Raw genomic sequence first — 18,621 nt, forward strand, 5'->3', positions numbered from 1 at the left:
ATTCTCTTATTTTTATATTTTTCAAAATATTTTTGAAGAGGCGATCTATACTAATTTTATTTATTGGTTTGCCAATTTTCTCTAAACAAACAATTATTTTGATTCATGGATGGACCAGAGCCAATTCATAGCTCCTTAGTTAATGACTTTTTTTGGGGGTCCTATATCTATTACAACTAAAAAATTTATCAATTTTCTAATCAGGATTTCGGTCAAACTAGGTTTAGACTGTTATAGATTTTCTCCACACACAAGAGAGTATCACGTGGTTGAGAGCTTTTCTATTATTTTTTCTTAGTTGAAGCATAAATTTAAGTTTCCTTTTGGCTTGAGTATATTTGAGTTCTTTTTGTTCCAACTGTGTATATTTTAGTTTGTGTTCACACATTTACGTGTATTTATATCATAATTATATATATGACACTCTCATCCTGCATTATCTCCCTAAATTCCTCACATAGTTTTCTGTCTTCTCTCTTCTTCTAGTCATGGGGAGAGAGAAAGAATTTTGCAAGTCATGGAGCGACATGAAGAAACACCTAAACGACACCGTTTCTAAGAGTGTTCCCGGTCGTTTCTTCAAGCTAGAAGCAAGAAAAACAACTTTTACAACCGAACTCCGAGCAGCAACCGCCACATTTCTCACCATGGCTTACATCATCACCGTCAACGCCACCATCCTAACTGACTCTGGCGCCACGTGCTCCTTCCACGATTGCTCCTCCGTGGCCGGTTCTTCACCACCTAAACCGGACTGCGTCCTTGGCTCTAACCAAGGCTACGAAGAATGTCTTACCAGGGTCAAAAAGGACCTCGTTGTGGCTACTTCTTTATCAGCCATGGTGGGTTCATTAGCGATGGGTTTCTTAGCTAATCTCCCTTTTGGACTTGCTCCAGGAATGGGCGCAAACGCTTACATCGCATACAATGTTGTCGGCTTTCGCGGTTCTGGTTCCATCTCTTACCATACCGCTATGGCCATCGTGCTACTCGAGGGATGCACGTTTCTTGCAGTATCCGCTTTTGGACTCCGCGGGAAACTGGCCCGTCTCATCCCTCAAACGGTGAGACTTGCTTGCGCGGTTGGTATCGGAATGTTCATCGCCTTTGTTGGTTTGCAGATGAACCAGGGCGTTGGGCTTGTGGGACCGGATAAGTCAACTCTGGTAACGTTGACCGCTTGTTCCGAGATCGATCCCCTCACCGGAGCTTGCCTCGGAGGGAAAATGAAGAGTCCTACGTTTTGGCTAGCGGTGGTTGGGTTTCTAATAACGAGCTACGGTTTAATGAAGAATGTTAAAGGGAGTATGATTTACGGAATCGTGTTCGTTACCGTTGTTTCTTGGTTTAGAAACACTCAAGTTACAACCTTTCCTCACACTCCTCTCGGAGACTCAAACTACAACTACTTCACAAAAGTCGTTGACTTTCACAAGATCCAGTCAACGTTAGGAGCTATAAGCTTTACGGAGTTTAGAAGGAGCGAGGTTTGGGTTGCGTTTGCTACTCTCTTCTACGTTGACCTCCTTGGCACGACTGGAGTTCTCTACACGATGGCCGAGATCGGAGGCTTTGTGGAGGAGGACGGGACATTCGAAGGAGAGTACACGGCATATTTAGTCGACGCTGGCTCCTCGGCGGTGGGGTCCGCCTTAGGAGTTACAACGACGGCGACTTTCGTGGAGTCATCGGCGGGATTGAAAGAAGGAGGGAAGACGGGGCTAACGGCCGTTATCATCGGAGTGTATTTCTTGGCGTCGATGTTTTTGACGCCGTTAGTGACTAACGTGCCTAGATGGGCGGTGGGGCCCTCATTAGTGATGGTTGGTGTGATGATGATGGGAGTTGTGAAAGATATTAGATGGGGAGAAACTAAAGAAGCGGTAACGGCGTTTGTAACGATATTGCTTATGCCGTTGACTTATTCCATTGCTAATGGGATTATTGCTGGTATTGGTGTATACTTTGCTCTAAGCATGTATGACGTCGTTTTGGGATTCGCCACGTGGTTAAACGGGGTTAAACGGGTGATGAAAGAGCATAATCAAGTTTCCTCCGACGCTTCCGTCGAGATCGTATGAATTGTTGTTGACGGTATTTGACGTTGTCACTGAACCGGTTTAGTGGTGTGAGTGTACCGGAAGTGGTGGAAAGTTTCACATGGCCGGTCGCTGGATGGCCATGCGAAGACCCGTCATGTATGCTTTGGTGGGTTTTGTTTATGTTTCTTTGTTTATTTTTTTTTCTTTGGTTTTGTTATTTGGGTTTAATTAGTTTTGCGTAGGAGAGAATAGTGAAGTAACGTTGGATGCATTAGCTGCCATGAAAAGTGTGTTGCGATAATTCATGGCTGCTTGTGCATGCATTGTTCGTAGGGTTTTTATGTTTCAACCAAACGCTTTTCTTTTGTTTTGTATATCAAAGACGTTTGAATCCTAACTCGCATTTTGGCTCTTTATTAATTTGCTTTCAAGTTTGTAGCCATCGTTAAGTAGCGCTATATAATCCAAAGATTGTTGAAACTGTATTTCGGATTAGTTGTTGTAAATTTAATAGAAATTTAAATGGTTGGTGGAAACATGAATAAAGCTGCCGTATGCGATAATCACTAATATTTACCACATCACTAAGCCTTAAGATGTTTTGCGTTTTGAACGTTTGAAACTTTATTGCTTTCAAAACGTTTTTAGTTTCATGCTAATTCTCAAAATTCATATTGCTTGGTACCTACATAAATTTATATCAATATGGTTATTGAAGAATTTGAAATAACACAACAAATGGATTTAATTTCAGAGTAGACGATCGACAGTGCAATGTTCCTAAATTTTTCAAAAGGTCTTTGCAATATCAAACTTTTACTTGGCAAATTAAAAGATACTTCATTCAATTTTTTTTAACTTGGCATAAGACACTTGATTAAAAGTTACTTGGCAAATTAGATGTCTCGACATCTTCAACATCTCTTGAAAAGTCTTACAATGTACCGAAATCGAAATTTTGTATATATTAGGGTTTAGACATTTTTGTGTCCAGGCATATGACTCTATAATCAATATAAGTCTTTTGGGTTTTCTGTATATTAGCGATAATTTGTAAATACAAAACGTAATGTAAGTATATAACCAAGTTTGATAAATTATAAACATATTTATTTCTTAGGATTCCCTCTTATCTCTTGTTTTACCTCTCACGCTAACATATTATGAAGTCTACAAATCAAAATTTCGAGGAAGTATACACAAAAACGTTTTAATTTCATGCAATGAAACTAAAAGTCTGAGAAATAAAGCATAGGTAAAAATTAGTAGGCTTAATTCGATATCTATTATTAATGAGTAACTCATTGTCTTCTTTGAAGATTTATGTTCATAGTTATGAAGAAGAAGATCAGTGCTGCAAAAACAAAAACAAAAAGGGTAATAAGTGATCTTAAAATAAGATAAATATGTACAAAAACAAGGGAACACATAAATGCATTTTGAAGCTTACATCCAATAATTTTGGGTCGAACACTTGAAGATGCACCGGTTGGTGTTATAACTACATAAACAACAAAAAATCATTAACTTTTCAATTAAAAATTAAGACGTGGAGTAAACCAATTGGTTACAAAACTTAGTCTAAATTTAGTTTCAGTTATTAAAAACAAATCCATTTAAATCTTATATAGATTTTTGTTTAATTTCCGTATTATATCACTTTCATACTAAACACCCTAAATATAAATTCGAATATGCTATCACAGTTTTGCTTTCTCATTTTTGAAATCAATGAAATAAGTTGCTAGTTTTTTTTTTTTTAAATATAGACAAGTCCATCTTAATATACTTTTACTTAAAATGAAAAGGAAAAACAAAAAATATGATAATACCAATACAAACCTGAGTCACAGTTTGTGGTAGAATTGTGGTGGTCACAGATGCAAACATGCCTAAGCCCTCCACCACCGGCAGATTCGTAGCCACAAGTCCCTGAAGTTGCAACACACGCGCGACAAAATGCATCACTTCCTTGTAGCTCGTACTTGACTCGTATACCATAAGCCCAATCAGAAGGTCCTTCAAGCTTCAACGGTGCAAGATTGTATGCACTACTGTATCCTTCACACTCCAGCCTACTTAGATTAATCGCTTTTACGGATTCGAATCTGACCGCACAGCACATGGGTGGACCCGAACCGGATGATGGACCCGGTTGTCTGTATCCGACCATATCCCATGCTGGACACGACATGTACTCTTCGCAGCTCATTCCAGAAATATTGCGGCATGGCAATTTTTTATCAGGAAAGCCTAAGAATATGAGTGGGGACTGGGGAGATTAACTAAATTTAACCGAAATGAACCGGATCAGAATAGGAATGCGTAAATTGAATCTAAATGTGGTTATAATCGGTTTGGTTTTATTATTATTTTGGTCAGAAATTTCAAGACCATTTTGACCACGTGTAGTCCTGTCAAGCGGGTCAGAACCGCGCTTGATCCGCCCCGCTGCAGATACAAGTCATTTTTTTCTTTCAAAAATTTATCCGCTAGACCCGCAACTTGTAAACCATAAACCCGCACCCGCCCCACATTAATCAAGCGGGTCTGGCGGATAACCCGCTATGAAAAAAAAATCGATTTGCAAAGAGATAATGAATTGCAGAGAGCGATGATTTGGAGATAGGAGTAAATTTGCAGAGAGAGAGTGAGGGATTTTGATGGAGTTCACGAACCGGTTCGGCGAGCATCAAACCGAACCAAATTTCCAAACCCGAAATACGCTAAGTAATTTGATACTTTGGTTATATTATTTGTTTCTGTCGTTTGTTTCAAGTTATTGATAAGAAGAGAACTGGTATTCCTTGTATATAGGAAACCACCTCTTCCACTTTGTCACTTTTCCACATTTCCTCGTTGTAAGGAGTTACGACTCCACTCTGCTTCTTGTACTTCTATTTAAAGAAATGAAAAGACCAAAAATAGGCAATCTCAATTGCCAAACAAAAGTTTACTGTGTTCTTGTTCTAAGTGCTATAACCGGGACCATCAATTGGTATCGGAGCATTCTTTTCTTTTCATACAAATTTTTTTTCCCCTTTCACCAAAAACAATTTCACCAAAAAAAAATCAAACCCGTTGATCGTGACTTTACCAGAGTCAATGGCTAGCACGAAAGATCGTTTGGATAACCTGGAAACAGGGTTAGGGATGGTTCAGGATGAGTTACAAAAGCTCACCTCCGGCATTGCAGAAAAATTACGAAGCATGGAGGACTCAAATGCCGAGAAGCACCAGAGTTTGGAGAATTCAATGAATCGTATGTTGGAGATGCTCTCTCGCCATCGTGAGAGTGACTCTAGTGCTCCCCGTAGTAATCGTCCCCACCCAAATAGCCCACCCTCGATCCACAACCACAATGCACCAGCCAATCCGACAACACCAACTGACGCACCAATCCTCCACCGTCGCATCAAGCTCGATTTACCCCGTTTTGATGGTGACGACCCGACGGAATGGATTAGCAAAGCGAAACAATACTTTGCTTGTCAAGACATTCCCCCAAATCAACAAGTCAGCTTGCGTCATACCATCTTACGGCAGCAGCGAATGAATGGTGGTTGGCGACCATGAAAGCACTCGGTACCAACGCACACACCACCACTTGGGAGACGTTCGAGACCGAGATGCGAGTACGATTTGGGCCATCCCGAGGTGATAATTTCCATGAAGCACTGTCCAAAATTCGCCAAACAGGCTCCCTACGCGATTACCAACAAGAGTTTGAGAGGCTATCCAACAAAGTTAGCAACTGGTCCCAAGAAGCTCTTGTCGGCACATATCTGGGAGGTCTACATGAATCAATTGCTGCTACTGTGCGGATGTTCTCACCAACGACTCTACGCGAAGTCATCAACCTTGCTCGTTTAAGCGATGACAACCTCCAGATACAACGACGCGTATTTGGAGCTCGAAATTCCCCTTCCGCTTCGCAACCCCGTCCTTTTGTTCCCGCACTACCACCGCCACACCCCACCACCACACCTGAATCCAAATTCCAGAACCCAAAAAAGTTAACGTGGGAGGAAATGAAGTGCAAACGAAGTCTCGGTCTGTGCTTCAGTTGTGATAAGCGCTACACACCTGGACACAAGTGTCGCAAATCGCAATTGCTCTTAATGGAGGGTCTCGATGCTGATGACGATGAAGATGATGATGTTTTTCATGAGATGGAGGAGTCGGAAATCACCTTACAATCGCTAACCGGCTGGGATTCTCCACATACGTTACGTGTGGCAATGGAGATTAATGGCCATTCTCTCATCGCGTTGATTGACAGCGGAGCTACTCATAACTTTATCAGCACCACCACCGCCAATCGACTTAATATGCAGCTCACCCGAGTTAGGCCATTCCAAGTGAAGGTTGCAGATGGTCATCCTCTTCGTTGTCATGGTTCCTATCGCGACATCACCATGCTCATTAGCGGCGTTCCCTTCCCGATTGACCTCTTCGTCCTTCCTCTCACCGGTCTCGATGTCGTCTTAGGGATCAGTGGCTATCACAATTGGGCCCTACCCCTTTGTGATTGGAAAGCCCAAACTTTACAATTCATGTGGGCCGGGCAACAACGACGGATCTGTGGGCTTCAATACCAGAAAATTACACAAGCTCATTCTGCAGAAATCACCAAAGAAACCAAATTGGGCCAGACTTGTTTTGCTCTGCGTATTCATGAAGAAAAAGACACTGCGTCGTCTCCACTTCCTACCGACCTGCAACGTCTTCTACAACAATTCACCGGAGTTTTTCGAACCCCAACAACACTTCCACCAGAACGTGATATTGAGCACCACATCGCCCTGAAGGAAGGCTCAGACCCCGTCAACGTCCGCCCTTACCGTTATGCCCATTTTCAGAAAGCAGAGATTGAAAAACAGGTCCGTGAAATGCTTGACTCTGGCTTAATCCGACCAAGCTCCAGTCCATTTTCATCACCGGTACTCTTGGTGAAGAAAAAAGATGGTTCATGGCGCTTTTGCACTGATTACCGAGCTCTTAACACCGCCACAATAAAAGATCGCTTTCCAATTCCAACCGTCGATGATATGCTTGACGAGCTTCATGGTGCCACCATTTTCACAAAACTCGATCTTACCGCAGGCTACCACCAGGTTCGTGTTCACCCTCCTGACATCCACAAAACGGCTTTCTGCACTCATAATGGCCACTATGAGTATTTAGTAATGCCGTTTGGTCTTTGCAACGCCCCTTCCACATTCCAGTCGCTGATGAACTCTGTTTTCCGTGATCATCTCCGCAAGTTTGTTCTTGTCTTCTTCGATGACATATTAGTTTACAGTCGCTCTTGGGAGGAGCATCTCAAACATGTGAAGGTTGTTTTGGAGTTACTGCAAGCACATAGCTTGTTTGTCAAACGCAAAAAATGTGAATTTGGGAAGCTGGAATTGGAGTATTTGGGTCACATTATTTCAGGCGAAGGTGTAAAGGTGGACCAGACAAAAATCAAATCGATGACAGATTGGCCGGCACCTTCCACGATAACAGAATTACGAGGCTTTCTTGGTCTTACGGGTTATTACCGTAAGTTTGTTCAACATTATGGAATCATTGCACGACCCTTGACAAACTTATTGAAGAAGGGCAAGTTTCATTGGGATGCTGCAGCAGAGAAAGCCTTCCTTGCTCTCAAAACAGCAATGACGACTACACCAACACTGGCATTGCCGGACTTCTCAACACCCTTTGTAATCCAAACCGATGCTTCCGGTGAAGGGATTGAGGCTATTTTATCGCAGCATGGCAGACCCATTGCATTTATGAGTCGTTCTCTCGGCGTGGCAAAAACAAAATTGGTCCACCTATGCTCGTGAAATGCTCGCAATTGTTGTCGCAGTTCGCACATGGCGACCGTATCTCCTCGGCCGCCGCTTCACCATCCAAACAGACCAACGCAGCCTCCGGTTTCTTCTAGAGCAGAGAATCCTCACTCCAGAGCAGCAAAAGTGGATGTCCAAACTGGTGGGTTACGGCTACGAAATCACTTACAAACCTGGACCAACCAATGCCGCCGCGGATGCTCTGTCTCGTCGCACTGACAGCCCCACTCTTTTCGCTGTATTCACGACTCGGACCACTTTTTGGTCAGACCTTCGCAATCTAATGAAGTCGTACCCTTACTTGCTGAAATTTGCCAACCTCGCCGCCTCTTCGCCAGGACAACCGTACCCTTGGTGGAATGGTCTCCTTTGTTACAATAACCAGGTAATCATTCCTCCGACCTCTTCTCTCATCCACGAATTGTTGCATGAGTACCATGATTCACCGATTGGCAGTCATTCCGGTGTTCTGCGGACATTCAAACGGCTTTCTCAGCTATTTTACTGGCCGAGTATGCACAAATCGGTTCGTGATTATGTGGCGGCTTGCGATACGTGTCAACGGGCTAAGTATGACAGTCTCGCTCCTGCGGGGTTGCTACAGCCGCTTCCAATCCCTTCTCAAATCTGGGAGGACGTCTCGATGCACTTTATAGATGGCTTGCCTCGCTCAGACAATCACACTTCGATTCTGGTCATCGTTGATCGTCTTTCCAAAGCAGCGCACCTGGTACCTCTTTCTCACCCATACACAGCTCGTTCTGTTGCAGCAAAGTTCATCGATAATGTTGTCAAACTCCACTGAATTCCGAAATCAATTGTAAGCGATCGTGCTCCAGTATTTGTTAGTGCTTTTTGGCGTGATCTTTGGAAACTTTCAGGCACTAAGCTTCGAATGTCCTCGGCATACCATCCTCAAACCGACGGCCAAACCGAGGTTGTGAATCGCTGCATCGAGCAATTCCTTCGTAGTTTTGTTCATGATCGACCTAAACAGTGGAGTTCTTTGCTTCCCTGGGCAGAATACTGGTATAACACGACCTTCCACTCTTCTATTGGAATGTCGCCTTTTAAAGCTGTGTTCGGACGTGAACCACCACCATTGATCGGGTACGATCTGGGCACATCTCCTATTTTGGAACCGGACGAACAGCTAGCGGCAAGAGATGCATTATTGGCGGAGCTCAAGGAACACTTGGAGAGGGCTAACAATAGAATGAAACAGACCGCCGATGCTAAGCGTCGTGACATCACATTTGCTGTTGGTGATTGGGTTTACTTAAAACTTCACCCCTACCGCCAACACACAATTTTCCGACGCACATCTCAGAAGTTGTCAACTCGCTATTATGGACCCTTTTAGATTGAAGCTCGTATTGGCCCTGTTGCGTATCGTTTGAAGCTTCCGGAAGGTACCAAAGTGCATTCTGTTTTCCATGTCTCTCTCCTTAAGAAGCGCATTGGATCAGATGTTCCACGTTCAGGGACTCTTCCTCCACTTCGTTCCACTGGTCTGTTGCGCCTTAACCCAGAAAAGGTGTTGGACTATCACACCATTGTTCTTGCGGGGAAGTCTACAATTGAAGCTCTTGTGCTGTGGCAAGGTCTTCACGTTGATGATGCTACTTGGGAGGATTTGGATCAGCTGAAACAGAGCTTCCCATCACTGAAGCTTGAGGACAAGCTTCGTTTTGACGGCGGGAGTAATGATGGAGTTCACGAACCGGTTCGGCGAGCATCAAACCGAACCAAATTTCCAAACCCAAATACGCTAAGTAATTTGATACTTTGGTTATATTATTTGTTTCTGTCGTTTGTTTCAAGTTATTGATAAGAAGAGAACTGGTCTTCCTTGTATATAGGAAACCACCTCTTCCACTTTCTCACTTTTCCACATTCCCTCTTTGTAAGGACTTACGACTCCACTCTGCTTCTTGTACTTCTATTTAAAGAAATGAAAAGACCAAAAATAGGCAATCTCAATTGCCAAACAAAAGTTTACTGTGTTCTTGTTCTAAGTGCTATAACCGGGACCATCAGATTTGCAGAGGGATAGAGCCAGAGATAGTCGATTTGGAGAGATATGAAGAGATTTGAAGTGCAAGAGAGAAACAGAGAATCAATATGAAGATATTTGAAGTGCAAGAGAGAGAGACAGAGAATCGATATGAAGAGATTTGAAGTGCAAGAGAGAGATAGAGAATCGATTTGTTGCAGAAACAGGGATGAAACAGAGAGTCGATCTGATCTACATAGAAAAAGTTGAGAGAAAAATTCAGAGGAAGAGATAAAAATCGCCGTAGAAGGTCGAAGAAGTAAAAATATCAATTAGAAAATTTAGGGTTTGAAATTGAAACAGCGACACTTGCCAAAAAAAAAAGAAAAAAAAATTAAAAACGCTTATATGCGGATACCCGCAAATTAAATAATAAGATCCACGTCCGCCCTGCCATATACAAATGACCCGACCTGCTTTATCCATGTAATTGATATTTTAAATTTTGCCAACCTGCATCCGCCCCATGGCAGGTCTAATAGGGCGGGACCCGCGGTTTTTTAACCAAATTGACAGGCCTAACCACGTGCAAGTGGAACGATCGGACATGATTACCAGTTTAAAAACGAAAATTTTCTTATAGATCAGGGTCCATATTAAAAAAAAAGTAGTTAAGAAATTGAACAAGTATACAAATGGCATTGGGTTCACTAAATTAAACCATACCACAATTTAAAACTAAAACCGAATTTTTATGTGCCAAACTAAATCAAATGTAGCAATACTGGACCGAATATGTCAACAATTCAATTCATTACCATCAAAACCAAAACCAAGACCAAAAGCCAAAACCAACACCAAACCGGAATGGATTTTAGTGTTTGAAATGAAACCTAACCAAATAAACCAAAATTTTCCATTTTTTCTCAAATTTAAACTATAGATTAATAATATTATGTAATCATCTAATTTTTAAGGCGAAATATGTAATCATATAACAAAATATGATGATATTTAAGTAATTCTTTTGTTGAAAACAAAGCCGAATTCAAACAAACCAAAACGAAATTATACTCGAGCAAACCGAATTACAAATAGGTTTTATTTTGTTTTGGTTTCAATAAACCACAACAAACTGATAAAAACCCAAACCAGATTATAAACCGAAACAAATCAAAAACCTTAATCCTACTTTTGTTTACGCAATACATTTTTTTTTTTTTTTTTGTATGCAATACATGTTACTAACCTTGAAATATAGGAGATTTAGGAGAACATCCGATCAACATGAAGACATTATCAGAGGTAGGATTGAAATAAGGAGCTCTCCAATCCTCAGCTTCAAAGCCATTCCCTTTGCCACCAAGCACAATGGTTTCGCAGGTCGACATGTGAGGATCATGCAGCGTTATGGACTGATACGCGTAGTCAATATCCAACACTCTATAAGAACCTGAACTTATGTGAAACATCAACACATCGTTCATACAAAACAAGAGATCTCTATACCCTGGATGCCCACATCCATTTCGGATTCCAAACGGATAATCCACGGTTATGTTTCCACAGTATGATCGGCACGCATCCACAACACAAAGCTCTGAGATTGTAAGGAGTGTAAGTAGAATCAAGATTTTCATTTTTCTTTATTTGGGTTGTTTTCAATAGAGTGATGTATGAGTGATCTTTGATGGAGAGAGTAAAAGAGTTTATATATCTGAAGATTGCTTAAAGCTCAAGAGATTCTTTGCTTGTCTGAACAATAAAGCTAAACTACTACACTTTATACTCCACATGATCAAGGTATCTCCTAGGAACAAAGTAAATAAAAAATGCTCAGATAGTCTTCACTATGTACCACTAGAGCATTCAATACCTTCAAGATCGGTGAGGATCAGGTTTATAAGATGTTCGGTGCCTCTTGTATTTCCAGAACTCATCCTTCTTTCCTTTCGTCTTAGCTTGAACACGACCGAATTTGCTATTGATTATACCAAGTATGGCACTCTTATCTTTTCTGTTCTTTGTCTTCGCCTTGTCTTCAAGAATCGCCCTAAGTTTATCATAAGACCTCGGGTCTGGTACTTGCCCGCTTTTAACCATCATCTTGTGGTAAAAGAATGCTCTTTTGCAGTCTCGAACACGGACAAACGCGTAGATCATGGTTGAATATGTTATGGAATCAGGTTTTAAGTTAAGAGCAGCCATTTCTTTCAACAGCTGTGGCAGTTTCGCATCTTGTCCTCCTCGTGCGTACGCATTCATCAGCATATTGTAAGTCATAACAGTCGGCTCCAAACCCATTTTACCAAACTCGGAAACTACATCCCTCGCTTCAATGTAGTGACCTTGCTTGGCAAAACCATCAAGAAGAGTGTTATATGTAATCCGAGTCCCTCGGATTTTTTCTCTCATCATTAGTTTCCAAATCTCCATCAGCTTCTCAGTGTCGCCACACCGTCTGAATGCATCGAGAAGCGATGTGTATGTTTCGATGGACGGATTAATCCCTTCTTTACGCATCTCTTCAAAGGAAGCAAAAGCTTTCTCGTGCCAACCACTAACAGAGTAAGCATGAATAAGAGCTGTGTATGAATGTGAAGTAGGTTTCAAACCTAGTCTCTTCATCCGCAAGAAAGCATCAGCAGCCATATCACTCATCTTCTTCGTCCTCCCATACGCGCTAATCAAACAAGTATACGATTTCACATTTGGCTCTAAACCTAAACCCTCCATCTCCTTCAGAAGCGTCTCTACAATATCAGGCTGCATTCTTCTGGCGTAAGCATCCATGAGAATGTTGTAACTTGCAGCTGTTGGCTTCAAGCCTTTACCTCTCATTTCAGCAAAAAGACCTTCCACTTCTTCAATGTGGTTGGATTTATTGTAAGCATCCATCAACGTATTGTACACGATCGTGTTTGAACGGATACCTTTCTTCTCCATCTCAGTTTGGATCACAAGAGCTTCTTCTTTTAGCCCTTCATCGCAAAACGATTTCACAAGGCCACCGAAAATGTCCTGGCTCCATCGCACACCTTTCTCGCTCATCTTCTCGAATATCTCCCAAACTTCTTTCGCACTTCGTCCTGCTTTCCTCATCGTTGTGATCATTACTGCACATGTAACATTATCCGGATCCACATTGACCTTATCCATAGCTTCATACACTTCCCAAGCATCATCATACCTAATGAAGAGCGTAAACTACCATTTACTAATCTCAAAACCACATCAATTTGATCAAAAGACTACAACTTTTTTCATTTTCATCTTGGAGAGAGGAGAAAGGAAGTACCTTTGAGAAGCTGAAAGTCCAGATATGGCGGCATTGTAGAGACGAACATCTCTGAACTCTTCCTTGTCTGGTAAATTACGAAGCAGAAGCAGGATCTTATCAGCCATTCCTTCTCTACCGAGCAATGTAAACAACACAGAGGAAGCACGAGGCGAAACAAGAGAAGGGTTCTGCAAACTCATCCACTCGTGGAGATACAAACAACTCTTGACGAAACCTGATTCACCCATCATCACTAACGCCTCTACGCACTCTGTTTCGCTGACTCTTCCTTCGAAACCAGATAACATCTCTCCCAGAGTTTGATTCACTTCCAGATTCTTAGCTAGTTCCAGGATTTCCCCAGCGACGCCATTTTCGGATGCAGTGTGCACACCAAGTGTTTGTTGGTTTGCTACAGAGACGGATTTCTCAGGATCCGGGTCGATCTCGGTTTCCGGGTCGGTGAAATCCGAAGCCAAGTGCCAGGAGGTTCGACGGTTTTTCTGGAGGTAGAATTTGGATTCTCGAGAAGGGTCTTCGGTTGATTCTGCCGATAAAGTTCGTGACTTGAAGAATTTAAGAATTGGGTCTTTGAAATCATTATCTTCTCCTTCTTCTTCGACTTCTTCATCCTCTCGGCTGTTATCTTTCGAATTGTCTGCTTGTTGATCATTATCTGGAAGGGGGTCGTCGAAGAAGGAAAAGAAAATAGGAGGAGAAGAAGAAGATGATGACGAAGGGAAAGTAGCAGAGAGAGAAAGGGATTTTCGAGTGAGTGAAGAGCGAAGAGGTAGATAGAGTTCAGGGAGGAAAAGTCGGTGAGAGAGAGGAAATGAAGTATAAAAGGATTGAGTGACGAGAGATGAAGTCGCCATGGACATGACTCTAGTTCCCAAAGCGCCGAGACACGGACCATAGAAAAGTGATATAAGACTGTCTATTTAAAAACGCGCATATTAATTTGAAATCATTCAATCAATCACAAAAAAATACTGTATAATATAGATAGTCACACTGTTAAAAAAAAAAATATATATAGATAGTCACACAATTATGTCTTATAAAATATATTGTGTTATCTATTAGTCCTTGATTAGTCATTGAGTTGTTTAAACTTTCTCTCCAAGCTATTCTCATATCAATTCATATCAATTTGTAAGTTGTGACTTATGAGTTATAACCTGAACAATAAGATGAACATTTGGTGGTTTTGTGAGGGTGTTAGGGTTGAATGTTTCAGGAGAAGTTTTGAATTTGTAAACTCTAGTATCTACAAATTCACAACAGTGCGATGTAGTATTTATGGTGTCGATCTATAGGGAGAGTTGTTTTTTTTACAAAAACTTTAAACTGGGAGAGTAAACAGATTAATAGACCAATGATGGTTTCTATAGGGTTTTTGTGTTATGCAAATTGTAAAGAATACAATAAAAAGGTAAAACAAGACTAAAAGCTATAATAAAATGTATGTTGGATTGACATGAATATCATAGGGGATATTCAATTCATGCTAGGGTTTTAAGCTCATAGGGGTTGATTCATACTACTCTTGAACGTCCTAATTGATATCTAAGTATCTTCTAATTAGCCTACAAGTAATATGTCCTTATCGATTTCTTAGTATTTGCATGGAACTAGAATAGACACTGATATGGCTAGCCAACTCTCATCACCCTAACCAACTAATGACTCAAACTCAACCAGTAGCTTTCGTCTCTGGCCATGAGTGAGATCATGCATTAACTAAACTGAATTCATTCTTGCTCACATCTTTTTTGTAGGTAGCTTTAGACTCCTACAACGATTATGTTCTTTTGAAGCTATGTATGGCAATCTGATGCATCACTGTCGAGGCTCTGATTAAACCTAGGTTCAATAGTTAGATCGCAAGTTTAACTACATGCATCTAGAATAAATTATAAGAGATGAGATCTAGAATATAGCTAAGAAAGCAACAATCTTAATCGAATTTAGAGTCCCCTTCGATGGATCCCTTAAACCCAACAACTAAACTACTATAATATAATAAAAAAAAAAACATAAGCATAAAAATAGATAGCATAAACTGAATAAATAAAAGAAAAGTAATAACAAGGGTTCAAGAGATGAATCTTTATCTTCCTAACCTAAACCTAAAAAAACAAAATTTTGGTGGCTTCAAAACTAAGGCACATGAGCACACACGAAATTAAGTCTTCTAAAACACACATTTATAGGCCTTCAAGTCTTTTAGGTTGTCCTTAGGACTTTCATTGAAGAGAGAATGAATTGGGCTTGAAAGTAGGCTTGAGGGCCCATAATGGGCTTGTCGTGGATGAAAACTCTCTAGGACTGGTAAAAGATGTTTCTATCGAGGATGCAGGCTTGGAGGCTGATAACACCGTATTTTGACCACTTTTATGGATCGTTTTGAAATACTTTTTCTATGTTTTTAATTGCTTTTAAGTACTTTTATCACGTTTTTCTAGTATTTGTAGTTCCAAGACTCTTTTCAGGTAACTTAGGGAAAAGCTTAACAAAATGGATAGAAAACCAGATTTCAGCTCAGAGTCAAACCGTCAGAAGTTCACCCCTGATTGAAGGCCTTCTCACCGTCTGATCCAGCTCAAATTTGGAGACCTTAAAGATGGAAGTATCAGCTTTCCAGTGCACTTTACAGCTTGGCAATCCAACGGTTCAATCAAAAGATACGCGAAGAGCAAGATGTCCCGTAAACCAGCCGGCAAGCACTTCCACCCGCGGCCAAACACTCATTCCCCGCGGTCAGGAGCATCCCGACTGCGGAAAACCATACATTCCCCGCGGTCAGAGCACTCCCGACCGCGATCTTCAACCTCCGAGCCCAAAAAGCCCATTTCTGAAGCCCACATTTGGAGAAACCCTAAGTGACGTCCAGAGAGGTCTTGAGCACTATAAATACATGTCTTAGGAGCCCTAGAAATCGTGTAACCGAATACCATCTATCCTTACTTCATACTTTTATTGTTTTTGCTTTAGCTTTTAGGGAGAGAGAGATTTGTTCTCTTGAACCCTTGTTCTTTCTTTTTCAATTTCGGTTTCTATTCTACTTCTTAATATTATGTCTTTGATTTCGTTTATTATGTCTGAGTAGTTCTATTGTTGGGATTAAGGGATTTTTGATGGGGATTTATATGTTCGATGAGGATTCCATGAGTTTTTGAGCCGAATCTTAGAACTTTTTCTTCTGAAATTCGTTTTTACTGCATGAAAGGTAGCGTCATGAACTACAGTCTGATCCCAGATGCTTGGTGACACGAAAGTGTTCCATCAGGTATCAGATCTAGTTGGGAGAGCAAAACAAACATAGGAGTGGAAACCTACCTATGGGCGATTTGTGAATTAGGACGAGTCCTTAAACATAATGCATCTCTTCTCTTCCAGGGCCAGAGTGGAAACCTACTGGTCAGGGTTGAGAGAGATAGTTGTCTATGATCACGACAGTGGCGTATTCATACGTCCGTGACTCCAGTTCGAAAAGTTTAAGCTAAGATCTTACAAAATTTCCTCTCTAGCAATGTTTTGAATCGTTCGTACCCCTGAGAAAACTTCCCTGAACCCCAACGCTTTCTTCTCCATTGATTTACACCGATTTTCTTTAAATCTTTAGTTTAATATTGCCTTTCCTTTTTAGTTCATTTTCATTTAAGCATTAGAATCCGTTTTTATCATTTTTAGTTATTTTCGTTAAGTTTAGTTATTACGCCATTTAATTCCCGTATTCTCTTTTAATATTTCGTTTTTAGATTTTAAACACACTACCAAACCCACACTAAACCGTTTTTGTTCTAGACTTCCTTACTTTAACTTATTTCAAAGGCTTTTTGCAGGAAAAGATCCTCCTTCCATGTGGATTCGATCCTTAAGTACTACAATCGATCAGCTGTGCACTTGCGGCTATTGATTTCAATTAGGGTTAAACTTGACAACCCTCGACACCACACATCAAGTCACCACCACCACCATCAGAGGCGCGACCAAGAGGGTGTTTACCGTGGGCATGGCATCTTTGAACCGTGGTGTGATATATCATGGTTTTATGGCTTTTGACCATGATATAGGTTTTATTTATAGAGTCTTTCAAGTGGTTTTCGAGTTCTTTAGAGCTTTTTCAGGTCCTAGGTGTGTTTGGGAACTGAATTGGAGATTTTGGAGCGTTTTGGAGCTAAGCATGGATAAAATTCGTGAAGGATGATTTATTTTCCTTGGTGTCGTTCGACACCACTGATGGTGTCGCTCGACACCAATGTCATAGACAAAAGAAAGACCTGATATTGTCCAAGTTTTGAAGAATATCTTGGCCCAAAGTCTCTAATATTTACAAGAAGGCCTAACACATGTTTTTAGTTTTTAATAGGTTTTCAGCCACCTGTTTTGGCTACACTTTAGATTTTTCTTTGGAAACCGTTGATTTTATTCTTCAATACTTTTGAGAGAGATTTTGACGAGACAAGTCTGAGACTCTGAGAGAAGATTTTGAACCCATGTTTCTTAAACTTATTATTCTTTTCTGCAATATATTCAATCATTTTTATTGACTCAATTTCTATGTCTGAGTAGTTTGTTTATTAGGTTTAGGGTTCTCATAAAGGATCTCATTGGATGTTAGATAAGTTGATTGGTTAGTGATGTGTTGTGGTGTGGTGTGGGTGTCAAGTTTTACCCTAATTGAAATCAATAGCCGCAAGTGCACAGCTGATCAATTGTAGTACTTAGGGATCGAATCCACAGGGAAGGAGGATCTTTTGCTGCAAAAAGCCTTTGAAATAAGTTAAAGTAAGGAAGTCTAGAACAAAAACGGTTTAGTTGGGGTTTGGTGGTGTCTTTAAAATGTAAAAACAAAATATTAAAAGAGAGTACGGAAATTAAATGGCGTAATAACTAAACTTAACGAAAATAACTAAAAATGATAAAAACGGATATTCTAATGCTTAAATGAAAATGAACTAAAAAGGAAAGACAATATTGAACTAAAGCTTAAAGAAAAATCGGTGTAAAACAATAAGAAAGAAAGCGTTGGGGTTCAAGGAAGTTTTCTCAGGGGTACGAACGATTCAAAACATTGCTAGAGAGGAAATTTTGTAAGATTTTAGCTTAAACTTTTCGAACTGGAGTCACGGACGTATGAATACGCCACTGTCGTGATCATAGACAACTATCTCTCTCAACCCTGACCAGTAGGTTTCCACTCTGGCCCTGGAAGAGAAGAGATGCATTATGTTTAAGACTCGTCCTAATTCACAAATCGCCCATAGGTAGGTTTCCACTCCTATGTTTGTTTTGCTCTCCCAAACTAGATCTGATACCTGATGAACACTTTTGTGTCACCAAGCATCTGGATCAGATTGTAGTTCATGACGCTACTCTCATGCAGTAAAAACGAATTCAAAAGAAAAAGTTCTAAGATTCAGCTCAAAAGCCAATGGAATCCTCACCGAACAT

General features: G+C 40.8%; 3 protein-coding genes across 3 annotated transcripts; 1 reads left to right on the forward strand and 2 right to left on the reverse strand.

The window, feature by feature from the left end:
• The first annotated feature begins 471 nt into the window (after positions 1–471).
• LOC18017478 (adenine/guanine permease AZG2) lies at positions 472–2,371 on the forward strand. The gene has a single exon (XM_006402081.2). It carries the CDS (start codon positions 489–491, stop codon positions 2,079–2,081), a length of 1,593 nt encoding a protein of 530 aa, XP_006402144.1. The 5' UTR covers positions 472–488; the 3' UTR covers positions 2,082–2,371.
• A 957-nt stretch (positions 2,372–3,328) lies between these two features.
• LOC18017479 lies at positions 3,329–11,542 on the reverse strand. Its single transcript, XM_006402082.2, has 4 exons — positions 11,131–11,542; positions 3,885–4,295; positions 3,493–3,543; positions 3,329–3,396 (listed from the first exon to the last, which is right to left on the reverse strand). The coding sequence occupies exons 1-4, from the start codon at positions 11,519–11,521 to the stop codon at positions 3,344–3,346; spliced, it is 906 nt and encodes a 301-aa protein (XP_006402145.2). The 5' UTR covers positions 11,522–11,542; the 3' UTR covers positions 3,329–3,343.
• Positions 11,543–11,554: 12 nt separating this feature from the next.
• On the reverse strand, positions 11,555–14,050 carry LOC18017481 (pentatricopeptide repeat-containing protein At5g50280, chloroplastic). Its single transcript, XM_006402084.2, has 2 exons — positions 13,180–14,050; positions 11,555–13,071 (listed from the first exon to the last, which is right to left on the reverse strand). Exons 1-2 carry the CDS (start codon positions 14,040–14,042, stop codon positions 11,760–11,762), a joined length of 2,175 nt encoding a protein of 724 aa, XP_006402147.1. The 5' UTR covers positions 14,043–14,050; the 3' UTR covers positions 11,555–11,759.
• Positions 14,051–18,621: the final 4,571 nt, after the last annotated feature.

Source organism: Eutrema salsugineum, unplaced genomic scaffold (genome assembly GCF_000478725.1).
Source record: "Eutrema salsugineum unplaced genomic scaffold, Eutsalg1_0 scaffold_2, whole genome shotgun sequence".
In the NCBI taxonomy this organism is placed as follows: domain Eukaryota; kingdom Viridiplantae; phylum Streptophyta; class Magnoliopsida; order Brassicales; family Brassicaceae; genus Eutrema; species Eutrema salsugineum.

Coding starts and splice junctions, on each gene's coding strand:
- LOC18017478 (XM_006402081.2), top strand. CDS start 489: ATGGGGAGAGAGAAAGAATTTTGCAAGTCATGGAGCGACATGAAGAAA.
- LOC18017479 (XM_006402082.2), bottom strand. CDS start 11,521: ATGAAAATCTTGATTCTACTTACACTCCTTACAATCTCAGAGCTTTGT. Junction 4,296..11,130: donor TAAATCTCCTATATTTCAAG/GTTAGTAACATG, acceptor TCATATTCTTAG/GCTTTCCTGATAAAAAATTG. Junction 3,544..3,884: donor TACCACAAACTGTGACTCAG/GTTTGTATTGGT, acceptor TTGTTTATGTAG/TTATAACACCAACCGGTGCA.
- LOC18017481 (XM_006402084.2), bottom strand. CDS start 14,042: ATGTCCATGGCGACTTCATCTCTCGTCACTCAATCCTTTTATACTTCA. Junction 13,072..13,179: donor GGACTTTCAGCTTCTCAAAG/GTACTTCCTTTC, acceptor GCTCTTCATTAG/GTATGATGATGCTTGGGAAG.